Here is a 27,538-nt window from a genome sequence, read left to right as displayed (position 1 = left end):
TACAGTTTATCAGTGAATAAATTCCATTCTTAAATGAGTAACTCATTTCTTTGCACTTGCAACATACAGGTTTTTCTTCACAATTCACAATTTTTGTCAGAAGGCTGCAAGTTGTCCATAATATTGGGCAAACACAGCATGTATATGCTGATGCGGATTACTTTTACAGCTTGATAATATTCTTTGATTTATCACTCTTTTAAGCTTTGGTGTTTTATTTTCCCTTAGGGATATGATGATGGATATGGGGGTGAATATGATGATCCAAGCTATGAGGCATATGATAACAGTTATGCCACCCAAACACAAAGGTAAGCATTTATACTTTTTCATTAAATTTTCCAAAAAAACCTTTCTTTTCTCTTGAATTTTTATGTAAATATCCTGTTTTGGTTTTCTACATTAAATTCTACAAAATTTCACAGTACTTTAAATAGCCATTAAAAAGTAATAATGGTGGTCAGAGTTAATATACAGAACTATTCAGATGAAGTAAAAATGCAGACAACTAGACAATGTTGCAGATTAAGTGTAGTTAGTTGCTTGTTTGTTTTTTTTTTTAAAAAAAGCAAGTGATTATACCATTTCCCTATCCGGTGTCATTCTGAACTTGTTGGTGCAAATTTTTTTTATTTTATTATTTATTTTTTGCTTTAATAACACAAAATAATCAAGGCTATATCATATTTAAGGCTTTTACAGTGTTTTGGGCAAAATGATACAAAAATTAACAAAAAAAAAAAAAAGATGGTAAATAACTGTCACTGGTTGGCATCCGCCATCAAGGTAGATTATGGAATGGAATGGTGTGCTTGAAATAACGCTGAAACTATTAGCTTCAGTCAGTTACTTTCTGAGCAACTTTCAGAACTGGTATAAGTAACCAAGTTTGGAAATCTTATTTTATGTCCGTACTGTGTGAGATAATGGGAGGATTATATTCACAGCTACTTCTATAATTTCTATCACTAAAAAGAGGCGACAAAAATGATCCCTTTTGATGTACACACACACCACATGCACTCATATATTACCTCAACAGTTGGTCCATGTTTATTACATATGGAATGATATCTTTTCCACAGTTAAGCTGAAGGATAAAAGAGTGCTTCAACCAATTACTCAGAAAATGTGCTTATTGGTTGCTAAGAGTGTTTGTCAAATTGTGGAAAGGCAAATGAAGTTCTAACAAGAAAAGAGACAGTTTTTAATTGAGTTAGTGTGCTTCTCACTGGATGAGAAAATGATAGTTATGTACAGAGTTCTGTACCCTAAAGACCAGGGGACGTTAAACTTGCTTTTTGTTTAACCATGTTTTTTGTTGAATGCTTTGGTGATGAAAATGCCTGTTAGAATAATGTTGAGCCGTAAAACTGCTGTAGTGAGTGGCATTTGAGCCAATAGAAGAATAACTTGTTAAGTAATTTTATAACCAGTAAACAATATTTTAAAGGATTTGTCACACGTAAATGTGAACTCCTTCAGGTATACTTTAACAACACACTTTCAAGTAATTATACATTACTTGCTTCATCCATCATGTCGTTGTGTAGGTAGATATTTTTGTTGCCAGGGGTTCTCCAATTTTTTCAGAATTCAGCCCATCTTTTGATACAATAGTGAACTATCACATTGTCTCTAGTTCAAAAAATGTTAGTTAGAAGTGTCTCTGCAATGATATTGCTTTTTTTTTATCATCTGAATATTTTTTTTGCAAGTTGATGTCTCAAGCAAATAAATGACAAATATATCGAGTTTATTAGTTTATGATAAGAAAGCTAGAACATGTAGTGATAATTTTACTGAAGACAGAAAACATATAGAGTCAAATATTTTTGTAAATTAAACAGCTATTAAGTAGTCAGATATGTTCTCTACAATGTGCGGTACCTCCTAGATACCTATTCTATTTTAAATCTGTAACTAAAACATTTCCTTTTGTAATAGATGTCAGGATACACAGTAGTACTCATCTGTGTTGAGTGGTACTGAAGGCCACAAGTAATCTTTTGACTTGAGTGAGAGCACTTGCGGAATAACATGCTACTCAGATTTCAAAGATGTAAAGAACAAATGGACCATTACAGATGCAGTTTGGATCTCTGTACCTTATTGGCTATTTATCTTCACAGAAATACCTCCTTACTGACCTGAAATAGCACAACAGAATAGAATAGTTTGACTGCGATATTTGGTCAGGTGTATATACCAAAAAGTTTTCTCACAGTCAAAGATCTTGTTTTTAGTGTAACTCTGATTACAGGTGCAATACCTATCAACCACACAACTAACAAAGAAGGTAATTTGTAACACTTCAGAGTACTTATTCATCTCATCCACTGTGTGATTTACAGGTGAAAAAAAAAAAAGAAATACTGTAGACAATCTGTGCTCAGAGAGAGAAAAAAAAATCATTACTGCCCTCTGCAGGGATTGAGTGAAATTCTGAAGCATGAGATGAGAGATAATTGAAGTCTGTGGCTTAAGCTCCAAGCTTTCTTCTCATGTTAAGGGCAGAGTTTCCACTTGCTTTTTACAGCTCATTAAAGAATCAATACGGAAATTCTTAGAGTAGGTCCAATCTCTGGTCTATCTGTCTCACCACGCTTATTGACAAAACCTTATTCTCATTGTCACTTCAAACTGTAGAATGTGTGTGTTGGGGGGGGTGGGGGTTGGGGGTGGAACTAAACACAAGCTGAATTCAGTGTGCTTTAGAGCAGAGCACATGATAAGTTGTGCCTTGTTCCCCTATGCACCCAATGCACAGAGTGAAAATACCATTTGGGTAGCCTACCACTACTGCTGTTAACAATACCTTTGTCTTCCAGACCTTATATCTGTTTCCCACTTGCTCACCAGAGGCTTCCTGCCTATATATATATTTCTTCTGAAGGCCCTTAGTCCTTCATTGCCCAAGAGGTATGATTTAGATATTTTATAAATTAGTTGCTGACAATAGCAGAGAAAATGAGCACGCTGTTAGCATACACCACTGTGCTATTACACAAGATTATGACTTAGAAGGAGCAGCAAAAATGCCCAGCACCCAGATCACCCAGCTATTAAGTAGAGATAAACACTGTTTTTCTGTGTACAGTTATCTGAAGACTTGTACTGAAGGTCAAGGACAGAGTTTCAGGCCCAACAATACATTCTGTATAGGTCCTTCTTTAATGACCTCTACCACTGCCACCCTTCCAGACAGAGGGTTCTGTCCTCCATGACAGCAGTCTGATTTCAGACTGATAACAGGGGGATGGGGTCACTTGTAGAAGAAACCATGACAGAACCTTGGGATCAGACTAGAATGAAGCCTACAGTAATCTTCAAGGCTGAATGAGCTAAGAGACATCTCAAGAGCACTGAAATGGATACAAAAGCAACTTGAAGAAGGACAACCTGATCATTGCTATGGTAAGTGCCACCTGTATCTTATTATGTCTGGGGAGAAGAGAATTATGGGTTTTGAGAAATAAAATTATTGCTATAGTCTATACTGCATGAGGAATGTCTTGCTTTAACTAGCAGAAGCTGTATTTTTAAAGCCATCTTTTTTCTTCCTCATCTTCCTGTCCCAAAATTGCTACTCAGAAAACAGGATGGAACCTCAGGACAAAGATTTAAATGAACAACTGATTGTCTTTCCCAATAGTGTCTATAATCATTATTTACAGGATTCCATAAAAGATTACAGGTTTAGCAAGAACATTTAGAAACCTTGCTGGTTTTAGAAATGTGTTTACATTGATGTGAAAATAGAGATTTTAAGGTAATTGGAATGAAAGTACTGTCTGAGACCAAAGACAACAAGGAAAAGAAGATTTCAGTGGGCAGAGGAAGACATCAGATTTGACACACTTCCCACAGGCAATTTTGTACTACACTTTGAGTTTCTTGATGGAACATCTTTTTCCTTTCCCTTCCATTCAGTGTGAAAATGGATTTCAGTGATAAGGACCTCCACCTGCCCAGACATACCAAGGGATATTCAAGCTGTTAAGTTCATAGACTACTCCCTAGACACTTGGAAATCAGGCAGAGAACATTCAAACCCTTTTCTGCCAGCTATGTTTGACTCCTGAACTTTTAGTCTGACTACTTTTGTTAAAAATGTGAATCCTAGACATGCTAATCAGAATTGAAATCCCTTTCTGAGTATGATGGCCATCCCTGTTTTGCCAATTCACATGCCTCAATGGTGAGGAACAGATGGCAGGTGAGGGTAATAATCAAGCTGATGTTCTCAAACAGCAGCATTTCATTTCAGCAAATAGTTAATATCCATATAAGTTTGCCCTTTTCCTTGCACTTGATAGTTAAAAGCTTGATGTATATTCTCTTTGTCCAACAACATTCAGGTATGAAGAAAAATTACTGCACAGATTTTTATCTAGACTGGACCCTTACCAGTAAGATGGCTAGATTTTGACCCTCATCAGTCGTTATACCAGATGCTGCCCAAATTTCTCTGCTAAGTTGAAAGACATTCCTCTGCAGGCCTGTAAAATGTGCTGCTTGTCCACTTTTTGATGCTTTTTAGCAGTTCAACCACACTGATGTCCTCAATGTGTTCTTCCTTCAAACCATGTTGGAACATAACGTGGCAATAGTCCTTCCTTTCCATTCTTACTGAAAAGTTTATTTAAAGACATAAATATGATTTTTACAAGCCAACAAGCAAGCTCATAAAACAAAACTCCAAAATCGTAGAAGTATCAATTTGCATCTCAGCTGTAACACACATGATGTGGGAGGATCCTGTCAATTTTCAAAATATAATAATACACTTTTGATTTTCTTAGCAGGTACTTATAAGTCTGTTGAGCCACCACCGTTGTCCAGGATTCATAGGATGAGAACACTAGATCACCAGGCGAAGAGGATGAAATCTTTTGTGAGAGGATCTAAAAGAACTGCCTGTTTCTTTACAGTCTGATAGAGGATCAGACTGTACTGCATGCAAAGCATGGCCAAACACCTCAGCCAAGACCAAGAAAGTGATTTTGCAGAAGTAGATCAGTTGCTGGTGAATCAGCTGAGAACCCTGATGGCTAGCAGAGCCACATTCAGCTCTGCTACTACATCTGTAGTCATCTCCACTGACCTTTGTGTCTCTACTAGCACCATCAGTTTAATTTCAAAGGTACCATGTCTCACAGCAAAAAAGAGATATTAAGGAATTCTGTGACTGACGGACCAATCAGGGGACAAAACAGAAAGGGTATATTCTATTTAAACCACTTGCGCATAACCTAACCAACCACATGCAGTGTAAACAATGGTGCCTGTAAGGGAAACAAAAAAAGAAGTCAATGATGCTTAAATTTTGGGTTTGATATAATTTCCCTGTTCCACAGCATCTGGCATGAACACTCAAACACTGAGTCCTTTTTTTTTTTTTTTTTTGTGACCGGGTAGCTGGTACATTGGCAAAGGCTTCCTGGGCTGCTTTCCTCTTTTTTGTTCTGTCTGTCTGAGCAGGTGTTTATTAAAGAAAGAAAAGTCTGTGACTCCCATCCTAAGCTTTAAATAGGCCTGAAAAAAAAAATCACAAAACCTGTAATGTACTAAAAAGAATAAATAATTTAGTGACGAAAGATAGAGGAAAATAGTGCAAACCATTGCTGAGTTACAGATCCCACCCCATAGTTGCACAGGCCACCTCATGACATCTTATCTATGTTGTATGCTGCACCATTACATAGATAAAGATCATTCCTCTTGCCAGCCTGGACCCAGCCCCACTAATGGTAACATCCCAGTTTTAGGACCTTGAAGCAGTTTTTGGCAAAATATTTACTGTTAATCTTGCAAATTTGTTATGTAATACTATAGGCAACGGTCCTCTAGACATGTGTTCCATGCTGGCATACAGATCATTTTGGGACAGCGATTTGGTTTTAGTTTGTCAGATGCACACTGCAAACCCAGACGCTAAGCCAATAACCAAACTTCTGTTTCTGATGCTGTTTAAGATGCTAATGGTAATACAGAATCTAATCTTAGCATAAAATGTCATTAATGTGTCTGAAATACATTCTAAGCTTTTACATGATCTGAAGACTTATACATAGTGTTGATAAAAGCTGATACATATCTATCTTAGAGGACTGAAGAAGAAGAAAGGAAAGTTATGGTGTATCAGAGAATTTCAAGTTGACAGGCATATCTTCATCTAGCTGAATAATATCTAATTCAAAAGATATAGTTATCTGTGGTTGAATCCCTATAACTGCACTATCATATGCAAAGTCCCATTGGGCTCCCGTTTCTTAGTGTTAATAACAAAAATATAACAAGAAAAAAATATTTCAGGACATATATACTGCCAAGTCCATTTTCCTGCTATGGCAGATAGTTGTTATGACCATACCAATATAATAGCTCAATAACAATATATTCATAGCAGTACCTATCAATTCAACCAGCAGTAGTCTGATATTAGTAAGTCAATCTTCAAGGTCTTTTCCAACCTGAATGACCCTCAAGGGTCTGTCCTGGGACCAGTACAGTTTACTATCTTTATCAGTGACATAGACAGTGGAATCAAGTGCACCCTCAGCAAGTTTGCAGATCTTTGCTCAATCAGTTAATGACAGGACAAGGGGGAATGTTTTTAAACTAAAAGAGGGGAGATTTAGTTTAAATGTAATGAGGAAATTCTTTACTCAGAGAGTGGTGAGGCACTGGAACAGGTTGCCCAGAGAGGTTGTGGACACTCCATCTCTGGAGGTGTTCAAGACCAGGTTAGATGAGGTCCTGATCTAGTAGGTGGCATCCCTGCCTAAGGCAGGTTGTTGGAACTAAGTGATCCTTAAGGTGTCTTCCAACTCAAGTCATTCTATGGTTCTATGATTCTAAGGATCTATGATTCTAGTCTCTGCAATTCTGATTCTCTTTCTTATAATGACATAGACTTATTGCAAATTTCAAGAGCACATTCAACCACTGAGGTTGAATATACCAGAAGTTATTGACTTTGAAAAGAAACTTTACTTTCTCATTTATTCTTGCTTCTATTATTAAATTCATGTGATCTACTGTACAGCTTATATTTATAGCTCCCTTTTCTGCAGTGTGGACTTCTAGTTCAGGAGATTTAGGGATCACTTATTCCTTGATCTGATATGCAGAAATATAGCATGGACCACAGTTCATCCCATGTCAGTTATGTGATTTAAGGTACAATCACTTCAGTGCTGAGACACACTGCAAAATGATTTAGGAAGAAAAGCAAAGAACATTTTATCAAGCTAAATCTTCAGGAATTATTTACATCAACAGGATGTATTTACCTGAGCTCCAAATCAACCTGTTTACCCTTGTTTGACTGCCAGGTATCAAGACTTCATATGTACATCTAATTCCAGAGATGTCTTCTTCACAAGCACAGTGCTGCAGGTGAAATAGCTCTTTCAGACTAGTACAATTCTAAAACCAGCAGTACATAATTATGCTGGGGATACAAATTATTTCGTGTATCCTATCAAGGGACCGTTCTTCTCTTCTAGCTCCTTTTGGACTCAGGAAAAAATGTTTCTATGTTTCAGTAACAGAAATTTACTTTAGGGAAAAAAAAAATAGTAGTAAAACAGAACTACAGTGCTTGGGAATGTCCCCCAGTGCAGATTTAAAACCACATTTGACAAATTGCAGTAAATAATTATGTAAATAAATTTGTGTCTGCCTAGAGGCAGATGAAATGATCTAGGTGACATCCTGAGGTCTCTTCTACATCTATCTTCTGTTACCTTTTCCCCTTTTTGCTCATGCATAACTAAGTTTATTTCAAGATAACAACACAGGATAATCCAATTAAATTCAGGAAGCTGTTCTGTTGCGAGTATAAAGAAAGTAACCCAATTTTGAAACTCCAGCTTGCTTTGAGTGGTTTGTATGACTGACAGAAATCAAACTAAAGTCTGATATTTCAAGCTCTAAATACACAATGAATTCATTCATAATAGAGTAGGACACTGACGTTCATATGTTTTGCATATCGTATTAAATTGCGATTAAATTGCGTATTAAATAAGTCCATTCCTTCAGGATGACCTCATAATAACGATATCAGATCTTAAATTTTCACAGATAACATTTTCATCTAGATATATAGATGTACACAAACTGAAATCTATAATACATTTCATAATACAGTACAATGCAGTACTGGATGAGCTTTCTGTTTTAGACTGTCTGTTTCCTTAGTTATGTTGAAAAGGTGCCAAATTCATTAGGGGGAGAAATCCTAGATACAAAACTATCAAGACAATGAACAGTTATTAATTTTATTTGACACTACAAAGGAAATGAATCATGGCCTACTCATGTGAAGCATAAACTATCTAATGTGCTACTTTTACTTTCAAGTATTGAAGTGGACTTCTTACCACAGTACCAGAGTACATGAAACAATGGTTAACACAAATTGCAAAGCAAAACCTGTTTTGTCAGCCTTCTCACTGTCATCTGTAGTCACAAGAAGAATAAATAATTCTGCCGAGATTCTGCAAGAGTGAACTGCTAAAAACCTTCTGCTTTGGATGTGAGGGACAAATAGCAGCAGCATTTAGATTTTTTACAGCTTTTACTCAGGTAAGGGCTGTATTGGAGCAGTTTACAGGCAGTTTACAGGCCACGTTTGTCCCTGTAAGTGACGTTAAGAGTGTTGATTCATTAACATCATTGTAAAGTCTAGCAGTCCAAGCAGGGAATCAGCACAGTGCTACCGAAAATCTTATGCTTTCTTCAACGACCTTTGAGTCAAAAATCTTCAAAAACTTCTTACCTACACGGTGGAAATGTCTCTTTTGTTCTGTTTCAGACTTTGGCTAAACAGATAGTAAAACCTTACTAAAAGTAGAACCTTTTCTGATATATCTTTTGAAGGAAAACTTCGTCTGGAAACTTTTGAAAAACTAATCAGAAGTTACTTGGAAAAAAAACATTGCCAGTAGCAAATAGCTGTTGTATAACAGGTAAATTCTGATTCCTATTTACAGATTTAGTCTTCAGCACTGTAAAGTTTTCATGTTTAGATAACAGGGAAGGCTACATATTTCCCACAGGATATTCAAATTACATCAGTTTCCTTACCTACTGATAGAGATTCTGCAGGGAGAAGCCCAGGGGGTTTCTGGTAATTTCCTATCTCTTTCCAATGTCTCTAGTGTGTCTGTACCTACCCCTTGTAGGTGCAGTGTAGTTCAACATTCCCTGTCTGTGGTTTCCAAATATCTACCCTCCCCCCAGTTGAATCCCCAGCAATAATGCTGGGGAGGGATTTTCAAGCAAAAGGTGGAAGATATCTATTCTAACTGAATACCAAAGCAATTGAATATGGAACAAATATTTCTGAACAGTCTTAAGACAGAGAAAATCACAATGATATTTACATATGTCCTTTCCTAATGTCTTGCTGAGGAGCTTTAGTAAACAGCATTTGTCAGATTTATATGTTGTGATTGTATTCAGAAGGAAAATACAGAGAGAGGTCAATGATCTTCCTTGAGGATAGAATGAGTTCAAATAAATGCTTAAAGCAATTAAGAGATACACTTACTCGATCAACCAGTCCCACTGTTTTTTTAACTACTAGCTTTGTAAAAAGCTTCTGCAGACTAGCATTGGAGTAAAATGTCCATAGTTAAGTGAAACATTTTTGTCCTTAGTTTAGAAATGATAGTTGGACAGGACTGTGAATAATCAGTAACTTATTTAGCAGATTCTCACATGAGTAAATCTTTTGGCAATATGATTGGAGGTTTAATCATTTTTCCTTCACATTCAAAATATTCCTGTATAGTTAAATATATAGACACATAAATATAATCCAAGCTGCAATAGGTACATTGTTTTTTTTTAAAATGCAATATTCTTTATTATTTTTCCCTATTATGCATTCTCTCACTTTTTAACCAGAATGCAATGTATTTATACTTTGTCATATTTCATTTTAGCTTTGTGCTTATATCCACCTGTTCATAAATAAAGATTTCTCTGTATTTTATTTCCAACCCATTAAAATCAATCAAGCCAGGAAGCCTAGAATATGACATTTTATGTATCTTCACAGCAATCCACTTATGGCATTCATCATCAGAAACTGTTTTCAAATGCCACTTCTCATTTACTTGATTCTATGAGCAAAATGAAAATTTAGCTGCTCTGAAGTAGAGAAAAGTTTTTTTCTCTAAAACTGGGTGGGATTCCTAAAATTCTGTATCACTCCCTTTGTAAATACTGTGTCTGCAGATATTTTATATTATATTCTGAAATAGTAATAATTTTGCGTGTATGAGAAAAATACAGAGGGATGGAGAATATTTGAATAGAAATCCCCATGTGTCTGTGGTTGTAGCCCATAAATGGAATTTTGGTTTCTATTTCAAACTTTGCAAAAACTTCAGAACCCAAAATCATCTTGCAACTCAGAAGGCTCTCTGCACATATCCTTTATAGCTCTACTGGCTTAATTATTTATTTATTTTTTAATCAGAGTTGCAGTAACATGAACTCAAACAAGAAAACACTGGAGACAGATGAGATATAGTTCAACTTCAGGCATATTGTAAGCTACAGAATAAGTCCAGGGAGTATTGTAAAGGAGATATTCTTCTTAGTTAAAAATATGAATACTATCAAAATTGAGCTTTCAGGAAAAAAAAAAAAAAAAAAAAGAAAAAGGAAACTTTATCCACTAAATTGTTCACCATATTATTCTATTAGTTCTAAAGAACTGTTTAGTAAAGGTCCATATTTATGATTTAAGGATGAATCCTACAAGTTCCTTTATTCAAAAGACTTCTCATCTTTCCTACAGACGTAATGCTTAATTAAACAGAGATGATCCAGTAAGTCTTAGATTCCTAGGAAGATTATTTCTTTATTCACACATTTCCAATATGAAATATTATGAAATATTATTTTATAAAAATTGCATATATTGCAGTTCATGTAAGTGCAACTTTCTCTCACTTCTCTTCCAAGAAGAAGGATGCTGCTTTGTGTAAACAACTCTTCTTTCATTGTCAGCTATAAGTTAAATCCTGCTGACTTGACTGCTTCTGTTATGTAGGAGGAAGAAGCATTACAAATGCAGTCATACATGAAACAACTAGAATAGTATTAGACAGGATCCTGTTAGCATAGGAGATACGTATTTGATTGTATCATTTATCAGTATTTAAAACTGAAAATTCTGCAAGATGCTCAACAGAAATGATATTGGAAAAGAGGGAGGTAATGGGAGATAGGATACCAAGACCTCAAAGGATCCACCTGAAGAAATGAAAAAAGAATAAGAGTTGTCTAAAAGGTTGAATCCCACCTCTAGGGGTTCTTATAAGTCATCTAGTATGTTAGCTTGACTTGAGAATCTGTTATGTGAAGCTAATACAGACTGGGATATAGATATAAAGAGAGCTATAATTTTATTTCTCTGTATTTGTCTAAAATATCAATGCTAACTGCACAACGACAAAGGCCAGGAATCTCTCTTCAAAGACTGCCAATCCTAAAACACATTGGTTCATTCTCACATTGTCAAGTGACAACACAAGAAGGGAAGTCCCTCAAGAGTTATTCGAAGTATAGCATGGAAGCTTTTCATCTGTTTGCTTATGAATCTAACTATGGAACTTCATTGGCATGAGCTGAATCTCTAGTTTGGACCAATTCAAGTACTTCACAAAAGAATCCTGGTTATTATCTAATGTGTGAGTTATAACTCCAAGGCTGATCAAAATTTCCTAAATTGACTAACTGTTTCCTAACCATTTCCTAATAAAAAGTTAATATAAGATTCTAGTGTATAATCTCCCAGTGCAACCATTATGAAAGAGAAGCAAGTTATAATAATATTCCTTTACAGCAAAAATAAATAAATAATCATCTGCTAAAGATCTAGCTCAACAGGTTTTAATCAAAAGCTGTTAGATTCTTAAGGTCTTTCAGGATAGATTACAGAACACACTTTACCAAGTATCTATATGGAACCATGCATTTGCAGTGTTTAAAACAGACCAACCCTTTCTTGTACCTAGCAACTCTGGCTGTTAGTGTGACCACTGCATGTCCACAACCACATTTTGTGCTCCACAGTTAGAGAACAAGCTAGAGAATTTAGATATTTATCAGTGAGTGAAAGCAAAGAACAAAAAGAGAAGAAAAAGATACATGAGAGAACACAAAGAACTCAAGTTCTTCAATTCTTGCAATGTTCTGCTGCCTTATATTAGAGAAGTTGCAAGAGCAGCCAGGGAGCCAAAAGGTAATTCTGCTGACCCTGTGTCTTTTGCCAGCAGCTTCCTTCAGGTACAGGAAGAGATCAGTCAAAGGCTAGTGCAGTCTATTCATTAATGTTGTGATTTTCCATATCTCAAACCATTGATCGCTGAGTGGTGAACATCAATCCTCCCTCAGATAGTTTGTTGACCCCAAGAGTTAGGGTTTTGTGACTTCAATCTTAACTCCTTTGTTTGCATTTCTCTGCTTATACCATCTTAAAGCACTAGTCTTCAAAGCCTTTTGAGCTGTGTGGTTTCCCATGGGTATTGACACAAGTTGCAATTTAATTTTGCTTAGTTTCTGTCAATTTGAAAATGTCCCACCTAATGAGAGATTAAAAGCCAGTTGCTGTTTAAGTATACAGTCTCTGCATTTAAGGTATTCTCATTTCATAGGAGCACCAGATAATTCTGTTTGGAAGGAATTTAGGACGTCCTTATTGCTCAAATAAAGAACATTTTTATTCTTTTCTTTGGAACTGATCTGTCTTTATCTGCCTGAAAAGATGTTTGATCCCCAGACTTTAAAATGGGTTCAAAAGCACTAACCAAGAGCTACAGTTAAGTTAAAAATAAATATAAATATATTATGATTATGAAGATTAATGGTATATACATTATAAATATTCTTGTCCACTAAGCACAGAATCATATATCCTAGTTCTGAAAATTTAATCTAGGTAGAGGAAAATTTTATCAGAGGTTCTGTTGAAAAATGTTTCTGATGTTGAAAAACAATTGGGATGTAAAAATAATTAAACTATTTGTAAGACTCAGAGTCCCATATATGTAAATTTTTCCACAAGTGGTACATATAGAAGGTAAGTCTAAGTCATGGCACATCGTCCCCTGTGTTTCAGAGTTGTGGTGTTAAAGTATAGTGCAATACTTTAAAAATTTAGGAATAAAATCTGTGAAGTTGTTAATGAGTTAATCTTATCCACATTATAAAATGTATTGCATCATGTTTTCAGGTGGGTACTTGAGTTTTAGTAAATTACACTTCATCTTGCTTGAAAGTAATAAATGCTAATGATAGATAATGATGTCTTGTTTCCAATTAACACTGCAAACAGAACCTGAGGTTTCTAGAATTCATGATCACTGCAGTTTTCAGGAACTGTCTGAAAACGTTAAAATTATATAAACAAGTTTTTATTTATGCTGAATTCATTTGCTGTTTTTTTCCTTCCATAGCTGGTCATAATGCAAATGAATTATGTTTATCTGTATTTTAATAATAATAATAATAATAAAAAGACCTTATGTATGTAGAACCATTTTCTATCACCCATTTTTATAACATTCATTGTTCACTTTAATAAAACACATAGCAAAATGTTTACAAATGAATGCATATAATAGATTTATAGTGAATATTCAGAAAGGTTTAAAATAGAGCAGACTAATGAATGAACAGTCTGGCTCACAAGATATGTCTTTAAATTGGGTATTTCGTACTAAGTACTAACAAATTTGCCCCAGTTATTGTTCAAAACACTATCTGAGTTACCAACGAATTTGAAATATTTTCATTCCAATCTGTGAAAAACATGCATTATTCAGGGAAAAAATTTGGAGAACTTAGATATTGTGCTATGAATTACACGTTTTCAGAAACAGTTTAAGGATTGTGCTTACAAACATCAAATTTGCAGTATACAACAAATCATTTCCTTCCTACAGCTGCAATACAGCTTGTTTCTTATTTAATGGTTTGCATATTGACTTTGAATTCTGTTTATAATGTATTTAATTTCCAAATGTTTTCTGTGCAGGATTTTTATCTCTCATTCTTATTGTCTGTATGACTGTGTTGTTTTTTTTCTCAAATGAAAAAATACAACAACCATAAGGTAGCAAGGAATTTTTACCTGCTCTTACAAGTGTTACATTTTGCTAGATGTTATGCTGATGGCAATCACTCAAGTGACCAGTGAAAGGGGGACTGCTGTTGATAACTTACTGGCCTTTGGATTGGGTCCAAAATGCACTCAGCTAAAAGCTGACCTTTGGATGCACTTTGTAAAATATAAGAGGAAGAAATATTAGGATCTTATCCACTGACAGAAGATGAGAGTTCTATGATTTCTTTTCCTATAACCCCCCTCACTATTCCAACACCCTCCTCTACCAAGAAAAAGCTACAGTATGCCAAAATGATGATGCTTAAATTGTATTACGTGAGATTTTTTATGCCAGATGTGGGTGGTATGTCAACTGTCTGTTCTGAACATTTCAAACATTTTCTTAGGTCTAAAACCATGAACTCTGTAGATATGACTGGATTTATCCCTGATTTTGACTGCCCAATTCACCCTGGGTAGTCCTGTAAATTGTATTATAATTGACTACTAAAATCATTGCAAAAATGCTACAGAATGTTTAGTGTGTTCAACAAATAAAAAGATGTATTCTTCCTGTCTGTTTCTAAAAAGTCTTGCACAACTTCAAGAGAAGGGTGTATATGTTTGGATAATTACTTTTCAAGCAAACTGGATGACTCTACTATGGTTATGCTCAGATGGCATTGGGAAAAATTTTTAAATGAATTAACTTCATTTTCATTCATGTCGCTCATAAATCCACTTTCTGTTTTAGTGAATGAATTTCATGTCTAAGACATTTACATCAGTGCACTATCTGCTCACATGAATGAATGAATGACTGCTGGCTAAGTTAGTAATGCACAACAATTATCATTGCATTTTTTGTTCAAAATCAAAACAAACAAAAAACCAATACACAACATTTGTAGCTCAAAGCTGACTATGAGAGTAGTACCAACCCAGTCAGGGAATGTTGTGTCCCAAATCAGAATAACTTGACTGTCAGTTATCAAACACATGCAATCAGTGCTCTCAAATGAGATACAGCACATGAATTATTCTCAGAAATTATTCCAGGAATAGCTATGAATAATTATTAAGTTCAAGACATTAAAAATCTGATTACAGGCAGTTGGTGAACAAAGTCAACATTTGTTTAAGAAAATAATTGTTACAGATTGTTTGTTTATGTCTATTCCATTTGTGAAATATTTTTACTTACATTCCACTGTCAACTAAGCTTCTCTTTCAAGTGTAAACTAATATTTTTGAAGCAATAATCCAATATGGAAAATTGCCTGAGCAATAATGTTACAAATAGAGAAATACTGAGCTGGCTGCATGCTACTGTTGTTTTTGAAAGAGTCCTTCTCACATAGTCTCCAAGGAAAAAGGAGCAAAAGTGACAACAAAAGAGTTAACAACAGGGAAGTATTTTTTTGTTTGTTTCCCTGCAGATAGAAGAAATACAATATCATATAATGCACAGAGATTGCAAGTTTTCTGGTCAGGTACTGACTCCTTTTAATGTCTGCCTGGTATCTGGTAGCAGCAGTAGTCTGATCTTGAATTTGGTTCCAGGTACCAAATACAGAATTCAAACCGTGAATTATAATAGCAGTAAAGCAAAAGTGTGATTAATTCCACTCCTGTTTCAATACATATTAGAGGTCAAATTTTCTGGGTGCCCACTTCAAGGGGATTGCTGATTATCAAGTTGTTACTATGATCTGTAATCCTTTGGTAACATGCTGATACAACAATGCTTGATCTTTTTTAATTAACAAAAAGCAATCAAAATGTTCTTTTGCAACTGATTTTCCACTCCTTAAACCTTTAAATATGTGTTTTATTAGTACTGTGTAAAACTTTGCATGACTGTCAATAACTGCATAAGCAATAGGCCTGTGCAGGAGCCGTGGAAACATTCTTCAGGAGAAAAGCTGAAAAACTGTCAGTGTTCTCAGTAAAAATAAGTGGTTTACAGGTTCCATACAGTACAATAAAGTCATCTTTGGGAAAAAAAGAATGCTGAATTTGATACTGCATAAATGTTTCGAATTACAGGTAAATGGGTTTACACCTCTTCTGGCAGTTTAACAATAGTGAGTAATAAAGTGGATAGACTGTTTTCATACTTTATTTTTGCAAATAGAATTTCTGACAGTGTTTGTCACGTCTCCTAGCTTTATGTATTTAGGGACAATTTTACCTTATGCTTAACAGATAAAGAATGTGATTTTATTTATTATATCTATTATCATCATTAATACCTTCTTCTTTACATTTTCATAGTTTTCATTATCCCTGAAACTAGCTGGACTATGCTATCATGTAAAAGTATTAAAATACATTTCATTTTCTGTGCTCTATTTTGAGTTGCTTACCCATGACAATAATAACATGCCTATCTGAATCTTTTCCAGTGTGCCTGAATATTATGATTATGGTCATGGAACAAGTGAAGAGGCTTATGACAGCTACGGTAAGGTCTCTTCAGTCTTTAGCAAAAGTGTGAAATCAAAAGAAAAATCTGTCATCGACAACTCAGAAATTACTTCCATGTACTTTTCTTTCTCTCTGTGCTTTTACAAAGGCCAGACTTAATGGATTTGTGTGGTCCATTTTGTGTGGTTTTAGGGTGTGGTTTGACTTACTGATGAAGGACCAGAAAATAGGGCAGATCCATTTTAATCAAAATTACAAAGCAAATTAATCAGTCATAGATCAGCTTTAACAGCAACATTGAAGTTTCTGCTCAGTGCCTGAATCACAGTGCTATGTTTCAGTCTGCTTGATGTGCCAATAATCCTGTATATCTACTACTGCCATATGCATTTCAACCAGCAAGTTTTGCAATATTTTGAAGTATAGACTTGCTCAAAGGGGAAGAAGAGGGTGCTCCACCCCTGTGTGAACCCCTCCTGCACCAAGTGGCAGAGGAGCATAGGAGTATCCTCAGGCTGCATGAGGCAGTAAGGATAAAGAGAGCACTGAGTTCTTTGCATCTCTCCCCACTAAGTCTGTGTCTGAGACAGAATAATTCTTCTTCAAAAAAATAGAAGGCATGAGACAAAAAGACAATATCACTCCAATGTGTACAGCCAATTTTCTAGATCAATTACTTGATATTAATGATGTATTTCAATAACTAATTAGAATCTATTCCATTTTTTCCAAACATATTTTTATCAGTACATTTTACCATCAGATGACACAGTGAATCAGATGACAATTTCACTGAGACAAGAGAGCAGTGCTGACTATTGTAAGCTTAGACGCTGACCCTTTTGTATTCAACACAGCTATCATGCTTGATTTACTGGTACTAATCAAGTATTGTAAGTTCACATGGTGACTTCCAAAGCATTATGAAAATGAGAGCTGCTGGAAATGACACTGCAAGCAGGAGTTACATTAAGGGGTTATATAAGGATTGCTGCTTGAAAAAATAATTTTATTCATGCAGCTGTGAAGCAAATTTCACCGTAATATAAAGTTGCAGTTTCCTTTGTATTTGTACAGCAATCACAAGACATTACTGGGACACTGTCAAAATGATTGCATTGTATAATCAGAAATAACTTAATTTTTTGTATAATCAGTATTCGCAATACATTTGGATAACATAATGTGCAGTCAAGGACATTTCCAGTTCTAAACAAGTAATAATAATAACATATCCATATTTATGTTTGTGCTTCAGTCACCCTCTGCCTTTTTTCCTCTTTGTATGTAGTTTTTTAATATCTGCAATGAAAGACCTTTCCTCCCCTTTACGGATTCCCTCTACATCCCTCCTTCCAGATGCATTGCTAAGGTTTTGGGCAATGCAGAAAAGCACAGTCTCAGCACAGTAAGAATTACCCAGTATTAAACTTTTAACTAGACTCCCCCACACCGATTCTATGTGTGCTTGGGCAAGCCATTTGAAGTAATGTCACTCTTCCTCCAATCCTTCATTTGTAAAACTAGAAGAATATTACTTGTTTTCCCAGCAGGGGGGTTGCAAGGACTAATTAACTAAGGCTTACAAAGTGTTCAAGGAGTCTGATCATGACTAAATTTATGCTCCACATGAAGCTACTTTTTTTTATTTTTTTTTCCATTAAGCAGCTGAAACAAACTGAAAATATCTGGGTTTGCTTTGCTAGACTTGTCTCAAAATGTATGGTTGATAACTGTTGACTTACAGTTTTGCATAAAGTATGTTCTGAGCTCTCAGTTGAATACAACATTCTGGAGTAGTTTTGCCAATAACCTGGAGCAAATGTGACAATGAAATAAGATTACAAATTGCAATTTTTCTACTTTCTGAAATCAGGGAGAGATATGTATATGAGAGTTTGTGCTCCCATTGCTTCACGTTAGCAGATTAGTAAAATTTGTGTTTATATGTTTTGGAAAGCTGTGCGTGAAATTTCTGCATCCCAAAGTTACCACTGTTTGTCTGAGGAGGTAATCTGAGTATACGCAGCTGCAGTTTTCTGAATGTTCTTTCAGATGTGTGTTCTCTCTGAACACACACTGTTGTTTTTCTTTCTGTATCTTTTTTTTTTCACTGCCTCCCACTCAACCAATAACCAAGCAGTCTGGTGCCTCCCCTTCTCATCCTCATATAGCTTTTGCCCTAACTCTCCATTATGTCTCTGTTTTCTAATTCTGCTTCAGAATGTGTTGCAATTCATCATGAGACATCTGAATCCACCATACTGTATAAAATTATCTCCCCTATCGTATCTCTGTGTCCCACAGGAATCAACAATCTTTTTCTCTTACCTCTGTTCATTTTCACACCTATTTTTACCTTCCACAATAAGACTATATCCCTCCTTCACAGTCCTTTCTGGTACACTTCTGTAGTTCAGAATTCCCTAAAATTCTGAATAAGACCATACACACATGCAGCACAAATACATTGAACCCATTTTCTTGTTGATGTCTATTACACATTTCCTGTAACTTGCCCTTTCACCTTTATTCTGTCAGTATCTGTATTATATATAAAAAAAAAAAAAAAAAAGGTTGGCATTTCTCTATTTTGTCTCATGCATCCTCTTGCTTTTAACTTATCTTTAGATGGTTCTTAATCCTGAGAAGGTTTTCTTTTATTCTGTTCATAAACTTGATTCCCCCAAATAGTAATGCTACGTAGTACTTACAAATTTGCCTTAATGTGTCATACAGAGCTCTCTGTATTTTGTTGCGTGATATAGTGCATAGTACCCCCATACAAGCTGCCTGCTATAGCTTTTCTTTCTTCTGAGAAATATCAGGTTTTATGTCTCATGGGTTCTTTTAGGCTCCTTTTAAAAGAGTGCAGTGAAGTCTGATTGTGGGTACTCTTTTCTCAGAAGTTGTTTAGATTTATGCATTAATGCAAAACGGATGCAGAGTCCACCTGAAAGCCATGTCATTCTCAAAAAGTTCAGCTCTCTTTTATGTAGATGTAGGTACCAAGCAAAAAAAGGCCTGTTACTTGTCTGAGGCTAGGCAAGATGGATTCTCACATGCTATCTCCCACTGTGGAATCTACACCTTGAGTTAATCATCATGAACTCCTTGTTCAGTTTCTTATGTGAAGTTCCTGAGAATTGGATCCCCTACAAATCCAACCAGGAAACCTCCCAGGGCAATAGCAGAGGCAGCTGAGAGAGATATAAGTAAAATCCCACTTTTTCCTGTGACTTAGGGACATTCTATGAACAAAAATTCATAGCACAGATCCTCTTATGCAGCTAGTCACTTAAACTCCTTACGGTGATTTGATATCCTTGCCACCTAGACTCTCAGAAGGATCAAAGTTAAAATGCTTCAAAATTATTCCCTGCAGAAGCTTTGGAGCATCTGGGAATGTTCTGTTAAGGAATTATGAGATTCCTGCAAATTTTCGATGGGTTCAGGATTATACAGCTACTGCTAGAGAATTTCAAAGATCAATGTTTTGGACTTAGGAACGAATACCAGGACATACGCATGAAATCTTCTGGATATAGCCCTTACAGGCTTTATTATTTTTACTGACAAATTTCTTTAGAAGTTAGTTTAAAACTGAAATACCATTTACTTAAACTACTGTGCAATTTTCTAAAACATAAAGTAGCCTCACCTCTAATCACACTTAGTAACCATTTATGATACTTATCTTGCTGAAGTACAAAAAAGGCATTTTATTCACTGGATAGAAGCAATCTAAAGGAAAAGCCCTTTGTAAACCATTCAACTCATTTCATTCTCATTTTCCCTGTTCTATAGACAAACCAGCATTCCTGCTGCAAGTGTTATGCTGCTTGTTAGCCCACTCTAGAAGGATAACAGATATAGCATGACTTGTTAGCAAGCACATCCTATAACTTTTAAGTTATATTAATTATATCTGTCTGACCTCACAGATGTTTCATCTGAATGCTGTTTCTTCCTTGAACTGCTCAGAGTACTCAAGGTGTTGTTTGCCAGACGCAGTTTCTGCCTAGCTTCCACCAAAGGAGGGAAGCTGTTGCAGAGGATCTCTGCCAGTTCCTCCTGCAGAAAGCTGAAGAGGCTCCTGCCTCTGTTCCCAAAGGTTAATACTGCCATATTGAGTATGGAAGAAAGTAAGTGTGTGCCCACTGTCAGATGCTGTAGTTCACAACCCAGTGCAGGTACTGCTTTTTGTATTAGCTGGACAACAGGGATTTATGTTTTTATGTCAAGTCACAAACCACAGTATCTCAGAGACATATGCACTTCTGCTGCTACTACTAAAAGAACAGGAACCTTAGGAAAAGGGTGAAAGAAGAGTGTTGAAGTCTGTAACACCCTAAACTGCCACAATTATGCTAGAACACCATCTGCCAAAGGCCTTAGGCAAGAACTGAGAAGGTTAATCTGTATCTTGTCTCCTGTACAAAGAGAGAAGAGATAAGTGAATTCCACACACACTTCTGTTGCTATACAGCAAAACGTGGCAAGGCTGATCCCTACATTTGACACCATGCAGCAAGGAGACATTATTTCAGTGTAACTATCATCAACAAAATTAATCATAGAATCAAGGAATGGCTTGGGTTGGAAGGAACCTTAAAGATCATCTAGTTCCAAACTACCTGCCATGTGCAGGGATGTCAGCAATTTTTAGGAATGTTTATGAAACTGGAAAACTTGTCTTGGCCAAAATACTCAGGTTTAAAAAACTCTATGAATCCTAAGAATGAAATTGTTCAAGCTCAAAAATCCCAAGTGCTATTCCTTACAAATGGCTAATATCAGGAAAAACTAGAACAGGACAAATGCAAAGTAGTACTTCAGCTTGTACAATACCCCAATCTTTCCCACTTCTGGCAAACTGAGGGACTCCCTAGGCCAAAGATGTGCTACATCACTGTGTTTTATAGTCACTGTCCCATTCTCTTCTACTAGTTAGTTTAACTGCTTTTTTCACTCTGTTTTAGCATCCACAGAAATTCATGGAGAAGCGTTCTACAATGTAATTACTCATGCCTTAAAACGTACTTCCTTTTGGTTGTTTTAAAACTAACTCCTGATCACATTTCCAATTTTTCGCTGTATTGTAAAAAAAAAAAATATTGTTCTCTAGTCACATTCATAATGTTTTTCATTTATTTACAGTATTTTGTCATTCCTCAGTCAGAATTCATTTCTCACTGCTTATTCTGATGCCAGTAAAAGGGAAAAGAAAAAAAAAAAACAACACCCCAAACCTTTTCATTTTTTCACAGTTTGTTTTAACACAAATTAGAGGTACCCTAAAAAAATAAGTCAAACATTAGCATTAGTCAATCATTTTTGCTTTGAACTCAAAAAATATTCTATTCACCAAAAATGAAACAGTGGTAGATATTTTTGCATTTAATTGAGAAACCTGAGGAACTCTTCATTTCATCAAAAATTATTTTTCTATCTTATAAATTTTTCAAGCTAAATAAATGCCTTGCTCCATTCATCAGTCTTAGGGGAAGAAGAAAAAATAAACCTTTTACATTCAGATTCATTTAATGAAAAATGACAAAAATATTTTGGATTCAGAAAAAAAAATACTGGGATAAAGCATATTTGGCTCATTTTTTATTTACTGTAAATTATTCAGGATTTTTTCTCTTTTTTTAAAATGTGTGCATTTTTCTCCAATTATAACATTTTGTAGTGCATATTATACCCCGTTTTAGCATTAAGCTCTCACTTGTAAACAACTAGTATTTGGTTTTAGGATAATTCCACCTTGTATAAAAATTAGAAAGCATAACTGTTTGATATAATTCCTTTTAATGTAAAACACCATTTAAGTTGTAAAATGCTGCCACAATGATTTAACTGACTATTTTAGAAATAATTCTCTGCCAGTCATTTAATACAAGAGCTTAATAGTTTTGATGACAATTAGTTTACTAAGTAATACTCTACCCAAACAACACTTTATAAAAAATTCTTTACAGGGCTTTATAGGGCTAAAAGCTAAAAATATACAACAATGCTCCACTAGTTTTTGACTATCTTGTTTACTTTTTAATTTTGTGTTTTTCTGAGAAGTTTATTAACCAGTATTTTTTTTTTTTTTTGGTTGGGAGGTCAGGGTGGATAACAATGATAGTTTCTGCTGAACAAGTAAAAGCAAAAATGAATATATAGTTATAAAATTTAGGGAGAAATATATGGAGAGATGAAACTTCAGGAATTCCAATAAACAAATAGGTTGGTTAAAGAGATGTTATTTTATGAAACATAAAGTCTAATAACTTATTATAAGACAAGTGTGCTCATTTCGTGGAGAAACTCAAGTAACTACCAAACTTGTGTGAAATATACCCTTCATTATTTAATATGGCAGTGACAAAAACACATGAAGCCATGCTGCAGCGTATACAGAAAAAGTATTTTGTGAATTCTGAAGAAGCACGTAGCAATTGCTCTGCAGGTGAAGGTAAGAAGTTTGTTCAGCTGTCAGTCCAAGTTCCTTCCTTATTTCTGATAGTAACATTGATATTGTAGGTCACTGGTCCTATTAATCACCAAGCCTATGGTGCTAAGTGTTTCTTGCCTTTTTTCTCTTTTTTTTTTTTTTGGCAGCCTAGCACCATTTAAGTCTTCAGTCTTCAAATGTAGGAAATGAAGTGCTCAATTAAGGTAGCGACTGATATCTAGATATAAGAGACAGGTCTGATTCTCCTTGTTATATTGTTTGACTTCACATAGCTTGTGAAGTTTACACTGATTACAGGAAAGATCTTTACTAATACTAATTGATAAAGCTTTGCTAATGTGAACTGATTGTTCATTTATATAATCTGAACTTATATATGTTTGGTATCTGATAGAAGGTATCACTGGCAAGGTACTAAAGAAAAAAATAACTTGTTTCCAACTGATAGAACATCTTAGCATTGAGTAGGCATCTCAGAGATAAGTTTTAGAACAAGATCTTTTGCTTTCGTCTTTTGAAATTTTGCATTTCTCTCTATAAAGTTTTAGCTTCAACAGGAAAAGACATAGCATACCAAATTAGTCTGCTTCAGGCCAAGAGGCTGAACTCAGCTCTGTTTAGCTGTAAGTTCATATACTCTTTTTTTCTGTTAAGTCTTTGATACTGGACAATAGCTAAAATGCCAAGAGGCAGCAGGTGTCAGATTGTCCTGGTGTGGTAGAATTTTTTCTGCTGAGCCTCAACAGAGCAACCAGTAGGCAGGTTAGTGCATTCTGGGTGCATCTACACTAGCACAGGAACAGGAGGGCACTTTTGAACCAGATTTACTAATTTTCTTCATTTATTACACTTCTTTTCATGTAACTGAGTAGATTTAAAATACTTTTAGTTTGATTTTTAGTTTGAAACTAAACCAGTTGCTCTTATACTATTTGTAAGCAATCAGTCCAAAGGCTCAAACTAGGGCTGGTCTGAAATGGAAAAAATCTTCTACAAGCCATGCAGTGTGAACATCAGGTCCTCAACATCAGCTGTTTCACTCTGCAGATCATTCCTTTTGCATGACAAGCTGCAACAGGGGAGGTTCAGGTTGGATATCGTGAAAAGGTTCTTCACCAAGAGGGTGGTCATGTACTGGAACAGGCTCCCCAGTGACATAGTCATGGCACCAAGCATGTCGGCGTTTAAGAAGTGTTTGGACTTTGCTCTCAGTCATATGGTCTGAATTCTGATTTTTGGGTAGACCTGTGTGGAGCCAGGAGTTGGACTCGATGATCCTTGTGGGTTCCTTCCAACTCGGGATATTCTATGATTATATGATTCATGCACTACCTGATAATATTGATATAGCATGTGAGTCCTGGTGCCTTCCCAGTGGCCCAGATCAATGAACTTGCCAGATGTGCCATGGATCTCTCCCAGAAGTTGCCATTGTGCCATGAAACTTCAGGCCCACCTTTATTTTGGGGAATAAAAAGGCATCTAGTCTCTCCCTGATCATGAGGTAGATGAGCATCTCCCTAAGAAGACCTGGAAACTCAGAAGTGCTCCTGAGTCTTCCCGTACAGATCTCCACTTTTCCTCCACCAGAAGCAGGAGTCATTGAAAATTTCTACTGAATGTGGACATATATGTCATATAAATTGCTTCTCATTAATGTTCTATTTCAATCATTTCTATACTTACTATGGTATCAGAGAGCCTGTGTACCTCAGTTCCTACACTGTATGACCAAATAAACTGTCAAAAACATTTCCTTAATTTTCTGCAAAATTTTATCAAATCTTTTATTGGAGAAATCATCTTAGCTATATCTCAAATAGTGTTCATTCCCTGAGAAGAGATTTATTATTTTCATAAGAGAGTGATTGTGAAAGTCTTCAAGAAAAGGAACACATTTTAAATTCACATCAGCTATGATGGCTGGTGTGGGGACAATACTAAAGATGCTGCCGTTTTGTCAAATCACTGTTTTAATTAAGTTGTAACTCTTTAGAAAGTTCCATATTTAAATCTGTCACATTCTTTTAACTGACTGTATATCCTAAAACTTTTGTACTTCAGTTGATATACTACTACATTGCAAATATATATATATGCATGTAGCAGCAGAAGAGAGTGCTCTTAATTTATAGCAACTTGTTGCTCTATTACTCCTGAATTATTAATCATTTTTATATGACAGAATAAGAATAATTATGCAAAACTTTCTTATCAAATGCAGTATTTCACACAGTAATTTCACTGACTTTCACCATGGGAACTGTAGATTTGGAGAACCTAAGTGGAAAGTCCTTATTTCCTTTCCTTCAACTCCTTATTTTCATTCATTATTTCTTTTTGCAGATGTTCACTGCAAAAGTGGCTGAAGCCCTGTAAGAAATTGCCTTCTCCTATATTCATTACTGCTCCTCTTGCCAACATTACTTGTGCCACAGTAATCATCTCATCTGCTTCAGTGCAGTTGCATGGATGGTTTCTTGATGGTTTCTCTGATTCTCCACTTAGAAGAATCAGTTTAAGCCAGGGCAGTTCACAATACACAGTAAATTTAGAGTACCCATGTCGGCTAATTAGCTAGCCCTCCTGAAGGGGAAGTAGCATCAAGCACAGGGAGAGTGTTTTTTTGAAACAGTTACAGCTAAGTCCACAAAATAGACTATTAAACCAGGAGGTTTTCCTACCATTTCAGGTTTTTGAGCCATATATATTGCATATGCAAACTTGACTTTATGTGGGTTTAGTAAAAATAAGTGCTTTTTAGTATGGTATAAGTAAACTTAGTGGTTTTCAGACTGTGTTTCAAAAATAGTTTTTGTCCTCTGACAGAAGTCCATATTTAAATAAAAAGGTACCATTTGTGATTTGAAAGATAGCCACTCCAGTTATTCTTCTTTCAAAATTGTAAATGCACAGATATCAAGGGAGAAAATCTTGAGCATGTTGTGGGCTTTGCATATAAGCGAAAAGAGACCAAAATAATAATTAAAAAAAAAAACTATGCAGATTCTATTCTTAAAAAAATAAGGCAAAGCCTGTTCTTGTTTTTGTTTGTTTGCTTGTTTTGTTTTGTTTTTCTTTTTTTGTCTAAAATAATATATACTTGTCCAATTATGGTACAAGTGACACTATATTTTCTGAGTGGATTTATGGGGTGAAATGCTGGCTTTGTCAATGTTAGCAGAACTTTAGTCACTAGCCTGAGTAGAAAAAAGTTCCAAGCATTGCTTAGCACTGTGCCTCCAGCCATCTTTTCCAGGAGGAAGTTTGGAGGTTTACGAGAAAGACAGGACAAATTGAATTATCCAAAGAATATCATTCTAATTTTCAGTGTTCTCATTTTAAAGTTAATTGTCTGGTTTCTATTGGGTGTTCTACTAAGCACATCTATAGCACTTTTCTTTTACCGCTCAGACAATTAATTACATTTCAGAACACCCCAGGGAGGTAGGTATTCCTGTCTCATTTTACTGGTGAGGCAGCCATACCATAAAAATAATAAATAAATAAATAAAAATTAAAAAAAAAAAATCCAAAGTCACTGAGCAAATAAGGAGAAGAGCTAGAAATCACAATTCCTAATTCCACTTACACTCCATCTCTAGTGTTGTGTTATCTTGCCAAATGTATGCAGTGACCTTGTAAAGATTGTAAGGAGAATATTTCCTCATAGGAAAGAAAGCTATTTTATTGTGAATTAAAAGCAGTGTCTGTGTTTCTAATAACATTGAAAGCTAAATGGCAAATCACATTAAAGCATTATCTTAATTACTGTCATATACATCTTAACTATCTAAACAGAATAGCTCTTTTTATCTCTTCCTGGCCACCTGTCCCAAAATAATTGACCAGAGATTAATAAAATTGTCCCCCTAAAATGTGGGCAATATTCAGGTGTTAAATAAGTTACCAGGAAAAAGAAGGGATCGGGTCTTTATAGCTACAGGATATAAGTAACAAATATAAATGTAAATTTTATTGGGAAATAACATTCATATGCAAATCAGATACTGTTAATATATTATTTTTAACTGTAAATCATCTGTCTTTAAGTTACTTGTATTGTTGCCCTCTTTGTATTTGTGAAAGAGTTTTTATTCAGTGATCTAAATTCCATGACAAGGTTAAAAAATGCTGACTGAAGAAGAGAAGTTCTCTGAATATGTGTTTAACTGGAGTCTTGTACTAGAAGACATTTAAGCATGTGATGATAACACTGTTCAGAGCAGAATTTTGTATTAGGTAGACCACTGTGAATTTTAATGTACTCTTAATACTATGTAGGTAAAATAGTAAGACAGAAACAACTTCATGTGTTTTCCTCTCTGTTATAAATTAAACCATTTAGTGATACCAGATTCAAAAGAATTTCACAGGTTAAAATTACTATGACATGTTTTTCACTTTGACTGCCCAGTAAGGAAAAAAAAAATCTAACATATTTTGTGGTTTAACAGTCTGAGCTACTGAATCTACTAGCAATTGGTTGTACAATAACCTGT

At 35.2% G+C, this 27,538-nt stretch overlaps 1 protein-coding gene across 5 annotated transcripts in view; it reads left to right on the top strand.

Annotated features, from left to right (window-relative positions):
* Nucleotides 1–27,538, top strand: part of KHDRBS2 (KH RNA binding domain containing, signal transduction associated 2) — a 359,602-nt gene that overhangs the window by 313,048 nt on the left and 19,016 nt on the right. For 2 of the 5 annotated variants that reach the window (XR_005818562.1, XM_040553046.1), the window contains exons 7-8: nt 229–311; nt 16,546–16,604. Coding sequence is in view for 3 of the 5 variants with exons in the window: in XM_040553046.1 (XP_040408980.1) it covers nt 229–311; nt 16,546–16,604 (142 nt within the window). In the remaining 2 variants the exon portion in view is untranslated. Of the gene's footprint in view, nt 1–228; nt 312–3,204; nt 3,418–4,805; nt 6,134–16,545; nt 16,605–22,943; nt 23,334–25,382; nt 25,412–27,538 lie in introns of those variants that run through there. The other 3 variants (XR_005818563.1, XM_040553047.1, XM_040553045.1) reach the window with 3 other exon arrangements.

This window comes from Cygnus olor, chromosome 3 (genome assembly GCF_009769625.2).
Source record: "Cygnus olor isolate bCygOlo1 chromosome 3, bCygOlo1.pri.v2, whole genome shotgun sequence".
NCBI classification, from domain to species: Eukaryota; Metazoa; Chordata; class Aves; order Anseriformes; family Anatidae; genus Cygnus; species Cygnus olor.
Note: the sequence above shows the minus strand (reverse complement) of the source record. Positions and strands in the feature narration are given on the sequence as shown.